General features: G+C 38.1%; 1 protein-coding gene across 2 annotated transcripts; it reads left to right on the top strand.

The window, feature by feature from the left end:
• The first annotated feature begins 1,078 nt into the window (after nt 1-1,078).
• On the top strand, nt 1,079-23,509 carry LOC143851436 (uncharacterized). Of its 2 annotated transcripts, none has more exons than XM_077360882.1 (16): nt 1,079-1,333; nt 1,561-2,621; nt 5,532-5,661; nt 5,819-6,020; nt 9,973-10,059; nt 10,169-10,228; nt 10,336-10,422; nt 11,441-11,512; nt 11,707-11,762; nt 13,126-13,211; nt 15,556-15,646; nt 15,928-16,085; nt 16,177-16,268; nt 21,949-22,029; nt 22,504-22,574; nt 23,031-23,509. In XM_077360882.1, the coding sequence occupies exons 2-16, from the start codon at nt 2,060-2,062 to the stop codon at nt 23,104-23,106; spliced, it is 1,911 nt and encodes a 636-aa protein (XP_077216997.1). In that variant the 5' UTR covers nt 1,079-1,333; nt 1,561-2,059; the 3' UTR covers nt 23,107-23,509. The 2 variants fall into 2 exon arrangements, with proteins under 2 accessions (XP_077216997.1, XP_077216988.1); XM_077360873.1 differs by having other exon boundaries at nt 22,501-22,574.
• Nucleotides 23,510-24,342: the final 833 nt, after the last annotated feature.

Raw genomic sequence — 24,342 nt, 5'->3', positions numbered from 1 at the left:
GAAAAGTTATGATGTAAATCAAATTCATTGAGTGTATTGATCCTCGTATTTATCGGATACTATCGGTGATACGGCCCGATAATATCAATAAACATATATACGATGTATGTACTATATCCCAATAATATCTTCGTATGATACGAACTGATAATTAGCATGTTTAACTCACGCATGCATCAGATCTATATATTTTTTTTACATCGTGTATCACTCATGTGTCAATCTCAACCGTTCATCCATCAATCTCACATTGGATTGCCGATGTCTCAAAAATCACTCCAATCAAACAACCCCGATTACCTTTTTTGTGGTTTGCAAATAAATGGTTAGAACTTAGAACTTACAACAACAATAGTCAAGGTGCACCTGAACCTTTGGAATGACCAAAATGACCTCTCCAAAAATCAGTTACCCTAATGGGGTTTACAACATGGACTTTGATTTTTCTTTGGCATCTATGTAGGGCATTAACTACACATCCCTGGATCAAAATCCAGTTTTCTAATGACCAGACTCCATTAAAGTAGGGGTGCAATTTGGGCCGGGCTCAACCCGAACCCGACGGGTTCAACCTGATTTTGGCTCGGGTTGGGTTGGCATTTTCCAGGGTTGGAAAAAGCCAACCCGATTTAATTTTGGGTTAGGTTAGGGTTGAGGCCTTGGCAACCCGACCCGACCCTACCTGAACCCAACCTCCGTCCTCTAATTTTATCATGATTTTCTTAGGATTATGTTTTTTTTTCTTGTATTTTTCTGTTTGGTCGTAGACGAACCCGACTCAACTTGACCTGATTTGGAGGCAGGTTGGTTAGGGTTGACCATTCTCAACCCGAGGCTCGGGTTGGGTCGGTTTAGGGTTGAGGGAATGCTATCACAGGTTGGGTTAGGGTTGGCCTCAACCCAATCCAACCACCCGAGTTGCATCCCTACGTTTAAGGCAAAAAATACCCAAATAAGTGCCCTAATTAATCAGTGTCTTTAATGGGTATTTTCGTAATTTTAACTCAAGTGCGTGGGGCACCCTCTAAAAAGTTGTTTAATAAATGCGTTTTGGTACGAACTTCAGATAGAAATCATAAGAAAAAACTTTCTCACTTGGTATCGTTATTTTTTTTACAAGGAAAATTTGCCGGCGAAAGAACTGATCTTACAAAAACGGGGCCTATGTAGAAAAACCCCTGGTAATCTTTCTGGGTTCAGAGAGAGAAAGAGAGAGCAACAAAACCCTTGTGGAGAAACACACTCTTTCCTTTGTTTAATTGAGAGAAAAGAAACCCATCAAAGGGAAAAGAAAATTGGGTTTTTGGGAAAGAGTATAGGGACTCATTCGAAGGTATTTTTAACTTTTTTATTGCTATTAATGTCGATGATGATTGTTTTAATGTTTTTTTTTTTTTTTTTTCATTTTTTTGTAGAAGATTGTTTAATGTTTGTTTTATTGCCTTTTGCTTTGATTCGATTCTATGTTTTATTAGATAGGAAATATATTGTGTACTTGAAATTTTGGGCTTTTCTCATGGGCTTGATTTCTGTAATTTGTTGATTGTTTGAACTGGACAGAAAGGAGAAGAGTTTTGTAGAAAAAAGGGGGTTTTAGTAAGGTAGAATATTTGAGTTAAAGGAGGGTTTGTGGGTTTTTTGGAGGTCAGTTTTGGGTGTTATTAGGTGGATGAACAGCGTTGTTATATTGATAGAATTGTTCTTGAAGTGGGTCTTTGTTATTTATTTATTCTAAGTTGGATTCAGTGGGGTTTTAGATGCATTAGATACTGAATTTTTTGTTTGGGGAAAAAGGGATGAATTAAGGATTTGGATTGGCTTGGTAGACTGAACATTGATATCAGAAAGGAATTTATTTATTTATTTGCAAGTTTAGATATTGAGAGGGTGAATTCAAGGATTGGGTTATATGTGAGTGGGATTGAATTGGTTTTTTTTTACTTTGTTTTACATCTTTTAATTGCAATGGGAATCAGCAGAATTGCAGTGGGGACATGTAGGGTGTGTATGGGCGGAGAGAAGTGGGAACTTTAAGGTATGGGGAAGTTTATTTGATTGAATGTTGATATCAGGAAGGGTTTTCGGGATGAATTCTGGAATGGATGATATCAATCTGCTTAGGCAGGCACAGCGACATCATTTGGTGGTGAGAGAAATTGGGGAAGAAATTGATTTAGAGATAGGACATGGCGACGAGGACCCTTCATTTGCTAATACCCCTCTCGTCGTTGTCTCCCAAGAACCTCCAACTGTTGAAGAGCAGGAAGAGAACAAGGATCAGCTTTTGATTTCTCAACATCCGTACGAAGATCAAGAGATGACAAAGCTACAACCGAAAAAAAGAAAGAAGAAAGTTGTGAAGAAATGGAGGGAGGAATGGGCGGATACGTACAAGTGGGCGTATGTTCATGTTCAGGATGGAACTGCAAGGATATTTTGCTCTGTTTGTAGGGATTATGGGAGGAAGCATAAAAGGAATCCATATGGGAATGAAGGCAGTAGGAATATGCAGATGAGTGCGTTGGAAGAACATAACAACAGTTTGCTTCACAAAGAGGCTCTTCGGCTTCAGCTGGCTTCCAAGGATAAACCCTCTGTCGATAGATCTATCTTCGTAAAAGGTCAGTACCCGGTTCCATTATGCATGCCCTTATTCTAGAAGACCTTATTGTCTCTTTCGATAGATCTATATTCGTAAAAGGTTAGTACCCGGTTCCATTATGCATGCCCTTATTCTAGAAGACCTTATTGTTTCTTAATCATTTGGTTTTGTATCCAGTGAAATTTCTTTGTTCAATCTTTGGTTGGAAATGGAATGTGATGTTTGCATGCTTTTAGCTTCTCATTTAGTGGCGGCGTGTGCATTTTTTTGTCGATTGCACACTCTCTTACCTACTTTGGCAATCGTAGTTTTTACAGATGCTTTCACCTTTTGACAATATATGAAGTCAATTTATCAGGCACACCCCCCCTCTCTCTGATTGGAACTCTTTATTGCTTTATCCCTCTAATGTTGCCACTTTGATTTTTCCCACGAAAGATTAATATGATTAATAAAAAGCAATGGCCAAATCCAAATGAAGGAATAGTTGCAAAGCTGCTAAGTCATGCCATTTCAGATCCTTGTATCAGTAAATGAAACCTCAACATTTGTTACGTTAATCTCTATACTAGGCGGATATGAGCAACGTTAAATTTCGGTTTCGGTAGGAAATTTTGGCCGAAATCTTGTAAAAACATGAGAATTTTTTGGTACTGAATCACAGCCTAAATCCAGGTAAGATTCTTCATCATTGGTTTTTCTTTTTAATTTTGTCTTTTTAGAAATATCTTAAGAATCTCGTTGTTCTTCTCTTTTGTGTGAGTAGAGTTGATTCTTATCAGGGTTTCTGTTGACAAAAATTTGTCTTTTATTTATCTAAAAAGTTGCATGTTTCTCATATTTTGACCGAAACATTAACGAAATCCCAAATCCCCCTAGGGGCCACCATTGCTCCTTCTATACTCATACCCTAAGCCTCCTCCTAACTAGGGGTGCAACTCGGGTCAGGTTGGCCGCAACCTGACCCTAACCCGAACGATCAGTTCTTCAGTCCTAACCCGACCCGACCCGTCCTCCAACCTGAGCAGGGTCAACCCGAATCCTAACCTGAGCTCTCAACCCTAACCCGACCCGACTAGACCGAGTCCCACCCTACTAGCAGTTAGTAGCAGAAAAACGTTTTTTTTCTCAGGCATGTGTTCGATCAGAACACATATATGGTTATTACAGGTCATTTTCAAGGTTACCACGGTAGATTTGCTTGTAGGAGTGACAATGAATTTATCTGGAAAAATGAAAAATGTAGAAAAAAAGGGATGCTTAGTTGCTTACCTTGTTGCTGAATGGGACACGAGAGTCGACGGCAAACGGATATGTGTAGGAGCTGCCAGAGAAGAAGACTAATAGTCCGTGTCATGGTTTTAAATTTCGGCCGAAACGATATTTCGTTTCGGCCGAAATATTTCGGTTTCGGTGGAAACCGAAACGAAATTCACTGTGAGTCGGAAAAGTACCAAACTTCGCCGAAACGTTTCGGAAATTTCGGTGAAATTTCGGAAATTTCGGTGAAGTTTCGGTGAAACGTTTCGGAAATTTCGGTGAAACGTTTCGGTGAAGTACAAAATTTCGGAAATTTCGGTGAAACGTTTCGGAAATTTCGGTGAAATTTTTACAAGATTTCGTCCGAAATTTCGTACCGAAACCGAAACCGAGATTTAAAACCTTGGTCCGTGTTAACATCAGCGGATGGATATGGTTGTTTGTCCGGGATGAAGCTGCGACCTGAGGGCGTTTCTCTGTTCTAAGTACAGGGTTTCAGAGCTCCAATGTTACTTTGAAAAAGATGAGAGGATGGGAGAAAGAAAAAGAGCAGAATAGGTAAGCATTAACTGTGTTGTCTGCTTTTCTTTTCTTTTTTTTTTTGGGAAAAAGAGGTGATAAGTATAGATGATGGTAAACAATTAAAGAGGGAGGGTTACTTTCGATGGGTGGTGTACGTGTGGACCAAAAATGAGTAATGGTACTTTATTTGTGCTACAGTGAAAGGGCGGCCCAGTGCACGAGGCTCCCTCGGTCCCTCCATTGCGGGGTCTGGGGAGGGCAAGATGTACGCAGCCGTACCCCTGCTTTGCAGAGAGGCTGTTTCCATGACATGAACCTGTGACTAGCAGGTCACAATGGAGTAACCTTACCGTTGCGCCAAGGCTCGCCCTCTTATTTGTGCTACAGAGAGAAGTAAAAAATTAATTAAAAAAGGGACAGAAAGACAGACGTAAAGCTGTGATAGCTGTCAAACTATAAAAAGTGAATTTTAAAAATCCTCTCCGCCATTGCTTTTTCCATAATTTTCAAAAGTTTCAACTTTTGTGCATGAAGCGTCAGGTTTCGGGTCGGGTCGGGTCGGGTTGTCAGATGCTTCAACCCGAATTTAATTCGGGTTGGCATTTTCTAACCTGAACCCAACCCAAGAATTGATTTTCCCAACCCAACCCAAGCCCCATCAGGTTCGGGTTGAGCCCGACCCAAGTTGCACCCCTAAAACAAAGTCTATACAACAGGACACCCTGAAGGGGGAGAAAATAAAATAAAAAACTCAAAATTGAGCCTATTGACACCTTCCATACATGGCGATTGGCCTCGCCGTTAGCTAATCTTCTCGTGTGCTGATCAAATTCTGTGTTATTTAGTATGAATTATGAACTTTTCATGACGCTCATCTGTTTAATATTGATGGGCTGGCAGCATTATTAAATAAATGTATTGGAGAATTTGAGTATAATGTCTTCATTTCTTCTTCATTTTAAAATTTGAATAAGGATGTGAGCTGTAATTGTTATGTCAGAATTATATAATATTCACATTCGTTGTTCATTTTCTACTGAACTGGAAATGTTATATCAGAATAGTATAATATTCACATTTGTTGCCATTTTCTACTAAATTCTTTTGGTTTAAATGTGACTTGTTTCTCTAAATTGGAACCTCAAAGCCCATATGTCAAAGACTGCTGGGTCGATTGTTGAAGCTGTGTTGAGAAGGGACCCCCATGAGCTCGAGTTTATACAGTCAGTGCAAGAAGTTGTTCATTCTTTAGAACCAGTGTTAGCAAAAAATTCTCAGTAAGTTACCTTGAGAAATAATTATCTTGTTCTGTTTTTAGTCTTGGCGATATTGTTATATATATTTTTGATATATTTGAGCTACAACTTTTCACACGCTTTACCATTAATAAAAAAGAAATTTTCACACGCTTTAGGTGATCTTGATATGTTTCAGGTATGTTCACATTCTGGAACGCTTGTTAGAACCTGAGAGAATGATTATCTTTCGTGTACCATGGATTGATGATAAGGGAGAGACACACGTGAATAGAGGTTTCCGCATACAGTTCAGTCAGGTCCTGGGTCCTTGTAGGGGTGGTCTTCGTTATCATCCAATGATGAACCTAAGTGTTGCGAAATTTCTAGGTTTCGAACAGGTATATTTCATGGTTACTAAATATTTTCACCCTTATGCTGCATCTTACTTTTTCTGTTTCTTTTTAATATGAAATTGGTGGACCCGCATTTTACATGTAGGACAAACTTCATAACAAAAGTATACAAAGTTGAAATGGAATAAAATGAACAAACTTTCTATTTAATAAGGTTTTTTCATTAGGGTGTGGGGGTTTCCACTCCCAAATTGTATTTTAAACTTAAGCTACATCTTCCTTAAGCTTCATCTCCTCCACTACATCTTCCTTACGGAGGCATTGGAAAGTTGGGCCTCGACTCCATTGAAGAGAAAGGGTAAAATCTTGTGGAACGTCTCCTTCTTGGCCACCATATGGGTCCTATGGAAAGAGAGAAATGCACGAGTATTCAAGGGCTTTTCGAAAGGACTGCTATTCCTCTTTAACAAGGTGGTAGCGCTCACAATAGCTTGGGTAAGAACTCCTTCATGCTATAGATTTGTCTCCGCTTATGATCTGTGGAATAGATGGAAAGTGATTTGTATTGGAGGAAGTGAAGCAACCATTATAGCTCTAGAATGGAAACCTCCGGCCCAAGGCTTCTTCAAACTCAACTTCGATGGTTCTAGTATGGGAAAATTTGGGACCTTCCGGAATTGGAAGTGTGTTAAGGAACGATATAGGTGAAGTTATACCTATTCCGGGCCGATAGGAGTGCTGGATGCTAATGAGGCAGAGGTGCGGGCCATTCACCATGGTATAAGACTTCTAGACAATACAATCTTGGAAAAAATGGAGGTAGAAAGGGACTCATTGAATGTGATTAGGTGGCTTGAAGTTTCACACCCTATTCCATGTAGATTCGCCTCCTTCGACAAAATTCAGGGCAAAGTGGGTGGCGCAACTATAAATTTCCATCTTGTTAAGCGAACACCTAATGGTGTAGCGGATAAGCTCGCAAGTGATGGAGTGCTCAAAGATAGCATTGGTCAATTTGACTTTCTTCCCCCCCCGACGTCTGTAGGGGGTCGGGCTATGTATTCTTTTTGCTAGTTATATAGACCTTGTCGGTCTCTTGCTATTTTAATAATATTTATCCACGATTCAAAAAAAGAAAAGGAAAAAGAAACCTCTGATTTTGATACAGATAACATTTTTCATAAATAAATATTGGTCAATCTTGCACCATTGATTTAAGTGATGGAGCCTTCTAAGCTTCATCCATCAAAGTTATGGGTACTATAGGAGGTTGGGTCATAGAGGTCCTTTTTTTGTATTGATAGATAATGATCTCTTTTGACAGTCTATTTATCTTAGGGGGATTTGGATCATAGGGACCCATTCTTGCTCTTGCAAAGTGCTTTCCTATTAGTTGTGGACACGGACATGATTATTGCTTCTCTACTCCTTGTCGGACACGGCAAACACATAAAATTTAGAAACGGAGACACGTCTAAAATATAAAGCATTCATGATTTGTGGACATGGATTCATGTGTCGAGTTTCGACACAAATACGAAGAGTCTGACATGGCAACCCATAAAAATCTAGAAATTGTGACATGCCCATACAAGGACATACATATAAAATTATTGGTTACTAACATAATTTGCAACAATATAAATACAATATTCATTTAACAAACCAATACATCTTAGGATTAATCAACTATAATCTAAAACATACATGATAACAACGCATTCATCAATTTAATCTAGTTCTCTTCAGTATCCAATATTCAACGAGAAAGGGAGACCAATTGGATACAATGGATATAATATTGGAATGAGAGTTTGTTTAGGGTTTTGGGTTTAGGAGAGGGTATATAAGTTAAAGAAGGGCTAAAAGAGGAGTTTATAATAAAAGAGGAGTTAAAAATAAAATAGATAAATATAACATTCAATAATAAAAAGGAATGTCACACACTTGACATGGTGTACGGTACAAAAACGTGTCGACACGCCCACATTAAGTCTGACACTTCTAGCAGTAGATTTAAAAGTGTCAAAAGGAGTGTCGACATATGTAGACCCACGTGTCGTGTCAGACTGATGGGTGCTTTCTGGAACTTATTGAAATATGGCCTGAGAGCATAGGTGCTTTCTAGAACTTAAATTATGTGCCTTCTAGACCTTAAAAAGGAATAAGTTCAAAGTGTCAGCTAAATCATAGGTACTTTCTAGAGCTTATTGAGAATTTGAAATATGGCCTTCGAGCATCTCCTTTTGTAGCATGTATTGTCTTAGAAATACATTTTCCATTGTTTAGAGTAGCTTCTCTAAGGTGATAAATTGGGAGTTTGCACTTTAATAATCTTAGAAATACGCTTTGCACCAAGCCATTGACATGCTTAAGATGAAGAAATTTTGGCTTGTTAATTGTTGCATCATGTGTAGGGAGGCAAATAAATTGTTGAATCACTTCTTCCTCCATTGTAGGGGTTGGTAGCATCTCAGTTGCTTTGGTGTTCTTCGGGTGCTTCCAAGAAAGGTGACTGGTGTTGTCGTTTCTTGGGCCTTGAAGCCATTTGGTGATGATGTTAGAACCGTTTGGGAAATGGTAATGCCTGGAATCTTTTGGACTGGATGAGCCAAAAAGAACAAGAGAACCTTTAAAGACTGTACCTCTTCAATATTAGCAAATGTTATGAAGATTAAAATGGTAACATTCAATGGCTTGGTGCAAAAAAAGAATTCTCGGGGAAGAAGGCATTTCACCATGGCAGTCTAAGATGGAAAAAAGTTGTGACCAAGTAGATCCTTCATCCGTAGGGACCACCAAGCTTAACGTCAGTGGTAGCTTATGTGGTTTTTTATGCCGTGATGGGGTTGGTGGTGTTTTTAGGAACTCAAAGGGAGTGATTATTAGGCCCTTCTCCAACCCCATTCCCATTGGCGTAGACTTACCTGAAGTGGAAGCATTGGCTATTTTGACTGATTTGTACATTTAGCATTTGTAGATTGTGATACTGATCGAAGGAAATTCATCAAATGTTATCGATTGGGCTACCCAAGCTAGCTTGGGGCCATGGCTGTTGGCTAACACTGTTTTGTAGATCATCGACCTATGTTTTGTACTCTCTGAAGCAACATCCCTTGGAATGCCAATGAGATGGTCTATTCTCTTGTGCGGGACAGTGTGTGAGGGGTTTGTTACCTATTGAATAGTGTGTGTTTGTCTCTGTTCTTTCCTCTTTTGGGCAATATTCCTTTGTGTTTTCCACTTGGGGACAGCTTGTGCTGCTTTCTGTTCTCTGCAGTTCACGCTGCCTAAATATAATTTTCTTTTAGCTAAAAAAAGAAAAGCATTAGTTTAAAGACTCATTTCTGGCACACTTTTTTGCACATGTTTTAAGCAAGAAATAACTAGTAAAAAAAAAGGGCGGCCTAGTGCACTAGGCTCCCGCCGTTGCGGGGTCTGAGGAGGGCTAGATGTACGCAGCCCTACCCCTGCTTTGCAGAGAGGCTGTTTCCGTGACTCTAACCCGTGACCACCAGGTCACAATGGAGCAACCTTGCCGTTGCGTTGAGGCTTGCCCTCAAGAAATAACTAGTAAGGAAGGCAATTTTTTTTACATACTAATGATTTCTCAAGTTATGAACTTATAACAGCAAACTATCTTTTCATCTGACATGTATTTCTTTTGAATTTTAGCAAAATAAAGAAATGTTCAACACTATACACCGTGGGATTCCTTCTCTTTTTATTTGATGTCATCCCAGTTTTCACTAAGATGTTCATGTTTGGCATGCATTCTTGTCCCTTTGAATGAAGTCTTGATTTTCAAGTAAAAGAAGTTCAATGATTAATTTTTTCCACTTATTTTCTTTGGCACTGTTCATATTCTTCATACTTGGATTTGTTGATGTCATGCTAGTTATGATTATAATTAACTGACTATTAGGATGAAGTCGGTGAAAACTGAATTTACTTTTATAAGGTATTTACAATGCAGCATCTCGTTACTTCTCTGCAGACTCTAAAAAATGCTTTATCACCATACAAACTTGGAGGTGCTGGGGGAGGAAGTGATTTTGATCCAAAAGGAAAAAGCGATAATGAGGTATTATGTGTTTCCTTTGAGGAGAATTTTATTATGATTCCAAGGTTGAACCTTTTCCAAATGTTCCAAGAGTGGTTTGTTAAGTGTAATATGGATTACGTGCTGGCAGATCATGCGCTTTTGCCAAAGTTATATGGACGAGTTATATCGGTATTTGGGTCCTGATCAGGTAATAAGATGATTTTTCTTTGTTTCAATATGCCTGCTCTCAGAAGTTTAAAATGCCAAATCTTTCAATATGTATTTGATGCTTTCAGTGTCACATTTATGTAATAGGATATTCCGGCAGAAGAAATGGGTGTTGGCCCTAGAGAAATGGGCTACCTCTTTGGACAATACAGGCGCCTTGCAGGTCATTTTCAGGTATTTATGACAGTTAAACTGTAAGTGCTAGAAACAAACTGAATCGCTCCAGAATCTTCTTGAGAAACTGTGTACTTGTTACATCATATTATCGCAAACCAGTATGCCATGGAATACCAGGGGATGCCTGGTCATTTTTTTTGGGTTGTAAGTTGCTTTAAGGATTTTTTTTGAATGTCAAGTTGCTTAAAGGATTAAATGGAAATTCCTATAGTTTTCAGAACTTGATGATAAGAAGACAATTATAATTATTGTTATTGCTATTACTATTATTCATTTTTTTATTAAATTACTTTTACCCATTATTTAGATTACTATATGCTTGAAAACCGAAAACATGAACGTCTTAATTCAAAAGGTGGTGCAGTTCACAACCTGTTTGGTCACATGGTACATTCTTGATTTGTGTCTCATCAGCCTGTTTTGGCTTGAGGTTCTGGTATCCATAGGTGTGGCTATCTATTGAAAGCACCACATATTAATGCTTTGGGAATTTCCAACCTTATATACTTCTGTTTTCAAGGTTTTATTTACTGCAACGAATGGAAGGGCAAGTGACATCTTTGCCCTGTATTCTCCATACAGTAAGTGAAACATGGAATAAATATAGTTTAAGTTGTGTATACATTGACCAAAGTGCTTTTGATCCAAGTGTCCTTCATTTCTCCTTCCACCAAGATTGTCCTATGATATATCCTTTGACATTTGCATTCATAAACGTTACCGGCTACTTGCTTCTTAGAGTCCAGGGCTTTTTTTTATAACATAGGGTATCCCCACCCCAATTTTTAGTGCGGGACCATTCCCTATGGATGTGCTTAATCACCCATAAACCACGCGCATCGGGTAAGCCCGGGGGGTGGGGGTGGTTCGAACTCGAGTCAATGGGGAGCATACCCATGACTTTAAGCCAAAGAGCCACACCCGTACAGGTTTGTTAGAGTCCAGTTTGCTGTCCATGTAGAGGGATTTTGGGGTTTTGCCTTTAGAATTTCATTAGTGTGCTTTACTTATGCAGGGAAATTTTACGGGACCAAAGATCTTCTGGTCAGGTTCTAGTCTCCGGACTGAAGCTACTGGCTATGGACTGGTACTGTATTTCTTCTGAATCTTGATACCTGCTACTCCAGGGATCACTTTATTTCTTCTGAATCTTAATACCTGCTAGTCAGGGATCATTGTCATTTCAATCGTTATATTGCCGTCTGTGCTTACAGTTTTAGACCTTTGTTCTAAATTTATACCTTTGTTGCTTTCTCATGAATGCCGCTGCTTTTTCTGCAGGTTTTCTTTGCCCATATAATACTTGCGGAAATGAATAAAGAAATCAAAGGATTGAGGTTTCTAACTTTATCTTAGATGCTAATGCAAAAACTAATAGAAGGAGAGATTTGCACTTGCATCATTTTGCCATTTTTAGTAAATTTTATAATTGGGTTTTGTTATTAATGAAAACACAGACACAGACACAGACACACACACGTGCACGTGCACGTGCACGTGCACACACACATAATATATATATATATATATATATATATATATATATATATATATATGTATGTATATTGTAGAACCTGTCTAAGTTGATACCGGATAAGTTAATGACCTCTCTATCTTAATGTAAAATCACTGCCCTGGGCTTCAGACTTAAGCCTAAGATTATAACCTCTGTGATTTATTATTTAGCAATATTTTCCAAATATTTGCTCGGTCCCAACCCAATTTGTTTTTATTGTTTAAATTTTTTTTTACTTCAAATGCATAGGAAGATTACTACTTAAAAAGCCTATCTGAGGTGTGCTTTCAATTTTGAGAGATCTTCCTACAAATCATGTAAGTATTGGTAGAGTGCCTCCTCGACAAAATAACTATTAGTAGTGACTCATTTAATTGAGAAAATGTTATAATTTTAATTGAAAGGACCGTAAACCCATTAATTGGGACGACTATTAACCTCTTTGAGTTCCTAGGTTAAGTTAGTAATTTGTCTTATTTATACTGCCCCATTGGTCCCCCAAACTTATTAACTTAGAAAGGTTCTACTGTTTATGAAGTCTTGATTGAGATTGCCACAATTTTAGTCTTGTAACTGAAGCAGTATTTGGGAGCAGATGAATGGACTCTAATGAGTAACTATTGTTTTTTTTTTAGAATGGTTAATGAGTAACCACTGTACACATCATATATGCCATTGTGAGAGTTACAAATAGATATTCTGATAGTTATTGCATGTGGAAATTTCCTTTGCAATCATAGAATGTTTCTGGTAAAGAAAAACATGTGTATTTTTGTTATTTTATACTATGTAACACATTTTGTTGTGGAGGATTGGGGAGACCATGGTTTGGATGCGTCTTCCTCTGATCTCTATAAGGGATTTTTTCAACAAGTGATTTGCCTTTGCTAGTCATTGCCAGTGGAAATTGTTTTTTCCATCATATAATGGTTTTTGATAGATAAACATGCTGTTACTTGCCTTGAATGTGGCTTCCTCTAATACATTTAGTGAATACATGAAATTTAAATATCCAGAGACTTGAATAATCTGTAATTTGACATTTACATAGACTCATTTACTTGTTCATTTATTTTAGTGCTTTGATGCTGTGGTTGAGATTTGGGCATCTAAAATAAGTTGTATTCTTTCTTCCTTTTTTTATATCCCGTTTTTTATATCCATTTGAACTTTTATTCCTACAGATGTGCTGTAAGTGGTGCGGGAAAAATAGCGATGCATGTGCTAGAGAAGCTTCATTCGTATGGTGCTCTCCCGATTACAATATCAGGTAACCTTTGAATTTTTGTTTAAATGTTCTATATTCAATAGAAGAAATAAATCATATATTGTTACGGACTTCCTTATGCAGAAAATTAAATACTTCATTCTTATGTTTTACAAGCATACTACGTCCATTGGTCTCACAATTATACATGTATTTGAGGTTTGGATGTTTGTATTGGATTGAGAAATCTTTGTTAGCTGTTCTTCTTGAGCTACCATCGTGGAATCTAATCTTGATTGGGAGGATACTGGTAGATGTATTTCTAGTGAAAGTTTATTGAAAATATGTTTGTTGAAGGTGACCAATAACGTCATTCTGCGGGCGAATCTGTCAACACTGAGGAAGAGCTTTTGTCCTTAGAAATTCTTGACAAATCTTGGATTTGGCTTGCACTACAAATGTGTTATTTGGTGAATTTTACTTGAGGTAGAAAGTGTTTAAAGTTTAAACAGACTTTGTATGTGGTGAGATTTACCCCTGTGCAATATTTTGGTTCTATGCTGTTGGTTGACATGTTTGTGAGTGATGTATTTTTACAATAGAAAGGGTGCAGATCAATGTCTAAACAATCATTTGCATACACTGTTAAGTTTGGATTATGGGACTTACTATTCTTTTGAATGGCAAATATAAATTTTATTAGAAAAAATAGTAAAGGCTCACGACCAAGATGGTCGAAGCTATATGGAAAACCGCTACAATAAAAGAAAAAGAGTATCGGCCACCAGGAGGCAAAAAAATCAAAGATCTCCAAAGCAGCCCTTCCTACACCTGCTCAAGCAAGAGTATCAGCGTCACTATTCATCGATCTTTTCACATGCTGAAACTTAATATGGAAGCCTTCTACACACGAATCTCATTGATCAAATCGGCGAATCTCCAAGGATGGGGATGACTACCATCCATACACCTAATCACATTAAGCGAGTCTCTCGAGTCAGCCTACTCTGGACAGTCTCATCTGAAATTCTAATACCTTGGAAGACCTCTCTTAATTCTGCTTCATTGGAATCTGCAATCCCAATCGGTCTAGAATACTCCCACTTGGTCATCCTCCGATCATCCCTGGGACTCCTGCAACACCGGCTGCCCCTGGGGGTTACCTTATCTTGAGCCATCAAAATTGAGTTTTAATAGGCCTTGATGAGGAGGAGCCCATTGGGGGGAACCGACCTCCTTATTGTCGCCGCTAGCACAAAACTTACTCCAGCACCTCTATAAGTCAGTACTAGAAATAAATCTAAAGCAGGGGAGAATTTACTATTCAGATCATTTTTATGCCTTCCAACTATATTGTGCTTACATTTCATATTTGCAAACTTTAAATTGAATGTTTAGGGTTATGTTTTTAGATAATTTATGGTAAGTAAAACAGAACTGTGGAAATTGTGTATTTCTGATAGTGTCCTGCACATGTTACAAACTTAATGTTGAAGTCTATTTCATTTCATTCTTGAGAGGGTACTTGATTTTGTACCATCCATTGCAACTAATCTTATTCCTGGGTGCCATGCTAGATTTTGAATATCAGCCATGCTAGATTTTTTCCAAATTTAAACTTCGTAACAATGGGTGTACATAAAAAAATAATAGAAGAAAAGTAGTTGTAGGCTTCAAGCTTATTTATTTATTTTTGTGAGTGTGTGTGTGTGTGTGAGAGAGAGAGAGGGAGGGGGGGGGGAGGGGGGGAGGGGAGGGAGGAAGGGAGAGGCGGGGGAGGGAGGGCGGGGGAGGGGAGGGAGGGAGGGAGGGGGAGGGAGGGAGGGGAGGAGGGGAGGGAGGGGAGGGAGGGGGAGGGAGGGAGGGAGGGAGCTCCCTGCCCTATCAATTATGCAAGGATAGCAAATGTTGAGGTCGCTGACTTATTTCTATTGTCAACTCATGGAAGTATTGCATTGTCTTTAAGTATTTATGGGGGGAGGGGGGGGGAGGGGGGGAGGGGGGGGAGGAAGGGAGAGGCGGGGGAGGGAGGGCGGGGGAGGGGAGGGAGGGAGGGGAGGAGGGGAGGGAGGGGAGGGAGGGGGAGGGAGGGAGGGAGGGAGCTCCCTGCCCTATCAATTATGCAAGGATAGCAAATGTTGAGGTCGCTGACTTATTTCTATTGTCAACTCATGGAAGTATTGCATTGTCTTTAAGTATTTATCTTAGGCCCGCAGCTTTAGAAACAGTTACTTATGGATTGCATGCCAACAAATGCTCATATCATACTTATTTCAGCTTTAGAAACAGTTACTTATGTATTGCATTGTCTTGAAGTATTTATCTTAGGCCCGCAGCTTTAGAAACAGTTACTTATGGATTGCATGCCAACAAATGCTCATATCATACTTATTTCACGCTTGAGCAGACTCCAAGGGCTATTTACTGGATGAAGATGGATTTGATTACCCAAAATTGACACTTCTAAGGGACATCAAAGTTCAGCAAAGAAGTTTGAGGTGCCACCATATTTCTCCACTATTGATTTTACCCTTTTTAATCTGTCTGCTATTTTTAGAAAGGGATTTGCTAGCGTCCATCGCAGAAGGCATTTCGCGGACGGTCTGTTGCATGTCAGAGCAGCCACCAAGGCTCACTTTTCAGCAGATTTTGTCTTCATTCATGAGGTGGCTGCTTTGACATGCAACAGACCGTCCGCGAAATGCCTTCTGTGATGGACACTAGCAATCCCTTTTAGCAATTATATTCTTCACTGATTCATATTTCTGGCCTTGGATAGAGACTATCTAAAGACATATGCTAGAGCTAAGTACTTCGAGGATGCAAAACCTTGGAACGAGCGGTGTGATCTTGCATTTCCTTGTGCTTCACAAAATGAAATTGACCAATCTGATGCCCTTGCATTGGTTAATTCTGGTTGTCGTATATTGATAGAAGGTACTAGGTCCTCATGCAATGTCTTGGATGTTTTACTTCTGTTTTTCTTTCTTTTGATGATGATAGTTATTATTTCCCATTCAATTTCCAGGATCAACAATGCCTTGTACCTCTCAAGCAATTGATGTTCTGAGGAAAGCTAAAGTTCTGATTGCTCCTGCAAAGGCTGCCAGTGCTGGAGGGGTACGAGTAAACATTCCCTTTCTCAAGCCTATGCACAATTTATTTCTTCCGAGCATGTGAATAAGTAGTGTGCTAATGAAATAACATTCAACATTTCCATACTATGATTTAATTATCATGGTCGTCATTTTGTTTTCTGAAATGTACGAGAATGAAATGGCTATTGTAATCCTGGTTTTAAATTTCGGATTTCGGTGGGGACCGAAACTTTGATTTAATGTTATTTTATTTTTTTTTAAGAAAATTGTTACAAAATTTCGGCCGAAATTTCGGAATGTCGGTCTGAAATTTTGATTTAATGTTATTTTATTTTTTTTAAAGAAAATTGTTACAAAATTTCGGCCGAAATTTCGGAATGTCGGTCTGAAATTTTGAACTGAAATACCAAATTCGGCCCGAAATTTTGGATTTTGCCGAAATTTGGGATTTCGGTGGGGTCCGAAATTGGTACCGAAACCGAAATTTAAAACCTTGATTGTGATAAACATATATGCTTTCATATTCTTTGAACCCAACATTCAAAATAATATTGTCCGTGTATTGTGTATATTGTTGTTCAAAATTCGACTTTTCAGGGGTCTTGTCAAGTTCAGAATATCAATACTTTACGTAATGTGATCTGCTAATATAATCCACATGTATGGTGTCGTTATTTGGAATCCTGACAGTTGAGTTATTTCTAAGTTCATATTTCATAACCTTTTTGATCTAGAACTGTTCTATAGAATCATGATGTCTGTCATCACATAAATTGGAGTTTCCTTGTGTCTTATACAGTTATACTAGTTTATCGTGCTAATTTTGATAATGCTAGTAGCATCTTTCCTGAACTAGTCACATCATACATAGATTTATAGCTGAACTAGTACATCTTTTACTAAAAAATCCTGTCCGTGTGGGATTATCCAGTGTTAGCATATTGATTGGTAAATCTTATTACAATTAAATAAAGAAAGAAGATTGGGAAAATCTTGTTAGCCATTAACTTTCCATGTAATGAAAAACATTTTGAAAGCACTTGATTTGCTATACTAGAATAATAGATTGTTCATGAGTAGCTGATAGCAAGTTTTAAAAGGCATTGTAACACATACAATGCGTAATATGTTGAAGTTTTTGTCGGGCAAGTCATAGTTGGAACAAGTGTTTTATTTTCCTGACAACTTAGACAAAAACAATAGAAAGTTTCTTATTTTAAAAACTTTATAAATTATCAATCTTTTAGACTTAGTAAACCCAAGAGATGGTGTGAAGGAGCTTTTAGCCAAGTTTTAAGATGATGATGAGATGGTATTGAATCTTAGATTTAGTGTATGAAAGATGGAGATTGAAAAAATAGAAAGTTTCTTCTTGTAGAATTTTTTTAAAATATCTATCTTTTAGACATAGGAAACCATAGAATTGATGTCAACCCCTATGATTTCTCTTATAGTGAAATCAAAATCAACAAATAAAATTGGCACCCCTCTCTTTATTTACACTTTTCTAAAGGGAAATGATTTTCCACTCCTACCATCAGCAATTCCACCTTTTTTTTGTTTCTTTCTTTGCTCTACGACTAGTTTGGGCGGTATTGTCTCTCCTTCTCTGCTCTCTCGCCAAAATAATTACTAGTAAAATCCAACTAGGTCCACCATTTCTTTATGGGATTTCCTAGTGTCCATCGCAAAAGTCATTTCGCAGATGGTCTGTTGCATGTCAGAGCAGCCACATAGGCTCACTTTTCAGCAGATTTTGTCTTCATTCATGAGGTGGCTGCTCTGACATGGAACAGACCAGCTGCGAAATGACTTTTGCGACGGACCCTAGCAAATCCCTTTCTTTATACATATTTTTAAGGAAAAACAAAATCTTTCTTAAAAAAGAAATACCATTGTTTCGACAAGAAGCAAAAGAAGGTCATCTTCAACCCTTCAACCTCGAGAAGCTTTCCAAGAAGCTCTGCTGCAAGGCTGACGAATGGATCAAAAAAATAAGATCAAATACAACAAGAAGAATGTAAAAGAAAAACTCAAATCAGTGCTGATTCTGGCTCCGACGCATTTGATCTAAACGAGACTCACCAAAGAAAGGCGATGAGAAACCTAAGGAGGACCCTCCAAAGAAAGCCAATCTAGACCTGAAAGGCATCCAGGTGAAACAACTCTTCCTCTAGCTTTATGTTGATGAGAATAAGGTTGATTCACTGCCCTTTGAATCCATCTACATTGATCGGTGATGGTTCTACCCGGGAGAGAACTCGAAGAGAGGGTTTCGCTTGGGGAGAGTTTCACTCAGGAGAGAAGTCGGGGACTCGGGCAGAGATGGTCTTGCTCAGGGGTGTCAAGAGAGGATTTCGCAAGGGGTTTCAAAAGTTTGGTGTAGGGAGAGAAATATGGTTCGGTCAACTTTGGTTTACCTTTGAATTGAACTACCCTTGAAATGGGGGCTCTTTAAGTTTGCCATTTTGTGGTAAAAATAGGGCACTTGAGGAAATGGGTTACAAGTTGGCAAGGGGTAAATTTTCTGTTTACATCAAGTGGAACACCTCCCAAATCAGGTCGGGGGTAAAAAATGTCTCAAGTTTACGGGCAGTGGAACAGACCACCAACCCGTGCGGGTGTGGCTCTTTGGCTTAAAGTCATGGGTGCGCTCCCCATTGATGCGAGTTTGAATCCCCCTGGGCTTACCCTATGCGTGTGGTTGACCGGTGATTGCGCGCATCCATAGGGAATAGTCCCGCCCTAAAAATTGGGGTGGGGATACCCTATGCCATAAAAAAATGTGGAGCAGACCGTTGGAGAAATATTTGCATACATGATGTAAGAAGCATAAAATATAGGATGCCTCCTAAAGAACCTAAAGCCTATTTCATGGAAAACTTTGTGTTGTTTTAAGCTTTCAGTTAATTATAAACTTTTAGCAAAGGCAAAATCAGCACATCCAAACGCCTGTGAAACTTGTCTCCAAATGGTCTACCCCATTTGAATGCTTCATTTTACTTCTTTTTTTGTGTACTCTACATAATTCCTACAGATTTGACACTAGGAGTAAAATTGTTCTAAAAGGTTGTTTTCTTTTCAGAAGTTGAACATCTTCAAAAGTTCCACAATACCATCAATGAGAAGAAATTTTCACATTGCCTTCACATATACAAGCATTAACCTTGTCTCAATCAGGGAAGAGACAAGAGTTCCACTGTCTACCCCAGTGGTACTTTCCAAAAGTTCACTTCCATCCTTGGGTATTTCCATGTATATTCTCAATTTTCTTGCTCAGATGCGTACAACCAACTTAGAAATACTTGTTTTCTAGACTACATCTTGTCTAACAATTTCAGGACTGATTTGCGGTAAGTGCATATCATCAAAGGAATGACATATTTGAACCATCTGTAGTTGTTGGGAAATTGTAATTGGGCTTCTATACGTGTTTCTATCAAAGCTTCTTAATTTCACCCTTCCATAAGAAGATATGTAAACACCTGAAAGGTCCATGGAGAAATCTCGCTAGCAGGTAGTAGGATCCACCGAGCACTTTATACGAATAGTCATCACCCATGATTCTTGGAGAAAGCCTTAGTCCCAGTTAAAAAAAAAAGACGAATACTTGGGCAGAAGAAAAAGACTAATCATACAGTCTGGTCTTCCACCATTGTTGGTTGTCTGCCAAGTAAATGGTCTAGAAGAGGAAGCCTAAACATCCAATTTGGTCTCCATCATTGTTTGTTGGCAGGCCAAACCAGTGGTCTAGACGACCAATACTATTCTATAACCATATACAACCTTTCCATGAAGTAATATTCACAAAAATCGTACTCAAACAAGAACTCACCGATCCGGGAGGAGTACGTTGTTATCTTCCCAACCAATTTACTTCTTCGGAGTGGCGTGTGTTCGTATGATTCTACATGGGCGATTTCTTCCCTCTTGCTTTGCCGGCATTTTAGATGATTCTCATGGTTGTCATACGCATTAGACATCAGGAGTGCCTCCGATGGATTATGACTCCTACCGCTTCAGTGGATCGTTTACATATTTGATCCAGGCGGGCCAGAACTCGAGCGCGAGTTTTTTTCAAGAGTGGGAGAATGATGGAGATTGTAGGCCCAATAAAAGGCATATTTGCCCATTAGGACTTTTAGGATTTATTTCCATGTTATTTAGTTTCTAAGATTTTTTCCATATTTTTAGTTTTTAGGGCTTTTATTTTCCATGTTATTTAGAGTTAAGAAAGCTATTTTCTTTCCATGGAATTTTATTTTAATTGCCTATATATAGGCCTCATGTATTAGGAATTTTCAGTTTTTGATGATTAATTGATTGGGATGCAAATTTTCTCTCCTCTAATTCTTCTTTTCTTATATTTCTAGTTCTCTTCTTCTTCCATCTTTTCTTCTTCCCCTATTCTTCTTCTATTCTTCTCCTTCTCTTCTCGTATCCTTCTTCTCTCTTCTCCTCTTTCTTCTATTTCTCTTCCTGGTCCTACATCAGTTAATTCCTTATTTTCTATTATTTTCATTAGTTTCTTTTGACCGTTTTCAAGTTTAATCTACTATCGTTTTCATGTTGCATACAAGGGATAGATGGTAGTAATTCATGTGTGCTTATATTAAAATTCTAGATTCAGTAACTTAGATTGAATCATGATTTAAGATCTTTTGAAGTATTTCAAAGTTTTAAAGTTATTTTAATCTTGATTTCAGAAATATTTCATGCATGTTTTAGTTGTAGAATTAATCATCTCATGAAGATTATTACTTCTACTTTATATTTGAAATCTAGTTCCAGCATTGAGTTAATTCAGCATAATTTCATTCAAATCCCCAATCTTCTATGCAATCTAGTAGAAGGGCCTACTATGTAGTCGTTCGACTGGATGATCCGTGGAATGGTAGATCATGCAATCAAATCTAGTTTTCTTGCTTGCGCTAACTTTAATTTTTGTTAGGTTTCATTTTTTTAAATGCTTATTAGTGCATATTCATTCTACTTGCGTAGTCTTGCATCGTTAGTTCATATATGGAGATTAAATCAATCATATTAGTTAAGATCGAAGGCAAAGGTCAAGCGAAATTATGCTGAAATTATGCTAAATCAATCATTAGTGGAGACTGAGCGTAGGTCAAGCGAAATTGGTGCCTAACCCCTTCCAATTTTGGAACCAGATAAAGTACCCTATCTTCCGTAATGTATGGCTAGTTTTATATAGTCATAATCGGGGTCCTGAGTCCATCAACTTAGGGGGTGACTCTAAAACACAAAGAATATCCAATAAGCATTGGATTTTCCTTTTATCTGGTGAGCAATGCTACAATATAGTATGTTCTCATGGTTGCAAGTGTTATTTTTCTTCAATTTTTTTTATAATCATGTAAGCATAGTAAATACTTAATAAAATTTAGAAAAATGAATTGAAATAGAACCTTTTACCCTAGCAGCAATGACTGCCAAATATTTTAACAGAATCTTCAGTGCTTCAATCTTCACATCTATCAAAAAAAGGAAGGAAAAAAAGGAAACTGAACCCCCCAGGAAAACAAGTAAATAGCTGATAAAATTTTGCAATTTCTGTCTTTTAAATATTATCTAAATGATTTCTACCTATCAGTCTATGTTCATATATGACACTTCTTTTCTTGACAGGTTTAGCACTAGATTTCTATTTAATTATGTACCAAAATTAATCAATTGGGTTGCAGGTTGCGGTTGGAGAACTTGAACTGAATCATGAGTACAATTTGATGCACTGGTCACCAGAAGACTTCGAAAATAAATTGCAGGTAGGATTAGGCTCTTTCATGTAATCTCATTTTCCCCATGTTAGAAATCTTGGAAAATGTTGTCATACTTTCTATCCATCAAAACTATCAAAACATATAGGATTCACAAACTGATATAATTTTATCATAGTTTATTGGCTACCGGGCCCCTGGCCAGATGTGCTGTGTTTCTGAATCCATTTATTGTGTAGTTTACATATTCTGCTAGTCAAGAAGTGCATAGCTTTATTCAAGCTGCAGATTATAAAATAAAAGGCTCAGCATACTGTTCTTAGGTTGCTAACTTTAAACATATCAAGATATTTTTATTTCTACTGTGTTGTTTTCAAATTAAGAAAGAACTTGTGAGACATTATTAGAAAGAAGTTTGATTTGAATAGAACATAGTACATTTTAAAGTTCCTAGTTCCTACGTTTACTAATGACTTTAAACTTCGCTCTTTGTGTTTGTTGTTTTCCCTTTCCTGGCAGGAGACAATGAAGCAAACATATCAGAAAGCCATCAAGGCGGCAAGTGAATATGGGTTTCTAAAGGAAAATCCAGAGTAAGCACTTGACCACGCTCACCTACATTAAGTAAATTATTAAATTGCTCCATTTTGCCAATATGTAACTAATGATGCGAGTGTTGATAATTAGTGCCAAAGTCTGCCTGTTTTCACAATTTGCTGCAGCTTCTCTTACGCCTTGTTTGGATTGAAAGAAAAATATTGCTGACAGAATATTTTTCTTCAGAAAATATTTTCTTGACACAATTTAGAGGGAAACGATATGATTATGGTTAGTTTAGAGGGATATTATCATAAATTGAGGTCCTTCTAAGTAAAGAAATGATTCAAGTTATCCTTTTTCATGTGTAAAAAAGTAGGACATTTCAGAAATATTTTTCCTTTACAAACTTTTCCTAAATATTCCTTCAATCCAATAGTGCACGGATTCAGATATTGGCATTGCGCCTGAAAAATACATTATGTTATTTTTTACTTCTGGTTTTGTTGCAGTGCTTTGGTACATGGGGCGAACATCTGTGCTTTCCTAAATCTTGCTCAAGCAATGTGTGATCAAGGATGCGTTTAAAGCTAATATGTTTCCTTAACCAATGAGGAATTTCTCCGACAAGCGATGGCCACGGGAAGCAACTCGCTCTCGTGCATGGAAAAGGCCCTCTTCGGCTGCCAACTGTCTGCGAATCACCAACCAGTTCCACTTGTATATGCATATTGCAAGGTTCATCACCTAATTAGTGGAACATGACATTGAGATGCGCCTGGAAACTTTCATTGTGCTGTAACATATATTTATTTGCATAATCAAATTGATTGAGGACTGTAGGAAATGCACTCTAGAGGGAGTAGAAAGGCGTCTGAAAAAAAAAAAATGTGGTTGATAGCAATATATATCAGGGACCCAAAATGCATGCTGAAGTCTTACAGATGAACCATGAAGTGATTGAGAATAAGATGCATTATTTATCAGTGTATATGATGAGAAACAAAAAAATTGTCATTTCACAGAGCGTCAGGTGTAATCCTCATTAATGGCTGTCTTGAATGTCTGTCATTTTCACAGAGCAAGGTTTTCACTACCCTTGCTATCATCTCCCTTATTGGAAGTCCCTGGTCTATTGTCATGATGTTTCTTGAAGCATATTTTTATGGGCAGGCAAGGATTTGCATGGTTGGCTCTGTTCAGGTGTGGGTTCATGGTTCGCAAATTTTCTAACCTATTCCATCGCAATTTTTATGGGCGGGCGGATTTACGTAGGACCCAACCTGGTATGGGATAGGTTTAAAGGGCTTAGTCTAACATATTCCATTACTTTTGACATTTGGTTAGGTACCTATACTACCTAGCATTTGGTATCAGAGTATTCGTCACTTCACGTGTTCGAGTCACGGAAGGGGAGACCTGTGGAGAGAACTACCAGAGTGAAAGCCATTAGAGTGGGCCGCCATGGAAGAAGCTGATTTGCATGACCTTATGTGGCAGTTTGATTGATGCACAAAATTTTTTGGAGTCGTCCAAAGGCCACAATCAAAAGCGTCAAAGTGAATTATGCCTTAGCAAAAGTTGGTCAATATGCATTCCTAACACTTAAGCCAAGCTGGAAATATAAGCCTGAAGCTGGGTTGAGGATCCTATATCCTGAAATTCACAATGATTAGACGATCCTAGCTGCTCAATTAGTAGGATGGTTCAAACACCAAAAAGGTCCATATTCACTGAAAGTGTTAGGATGGTCTATCTAGTCTAATTTTGGCGACCTGAAATTTCCATGATGGTCTATAAACCCAGAATCTGCTTTTGTTATTA

The sequence above is a fragment of the Tasmannia lanceolata genome, unplaced genomic scaffold (genome assembly GCF_043159265.1).
Source record: "Tasmannia lanceolata isolate RefF3 unplaced genomic scaffold, GAP_Taslan_0.1 ptg000003l, whole genome shotgun sequence".
NCBI lineage: Eukaryota > Viridiplantae > Streptophyta > Magnoliopsida > Canellales > Winteraceae > Tasmannia > Tasmannia lanceolata.
The sequence above is the reverse complement of the archived record's forward strand: the minus strand, read 5'-3'. Positions and strand labels throughout refer to the sequence as shown.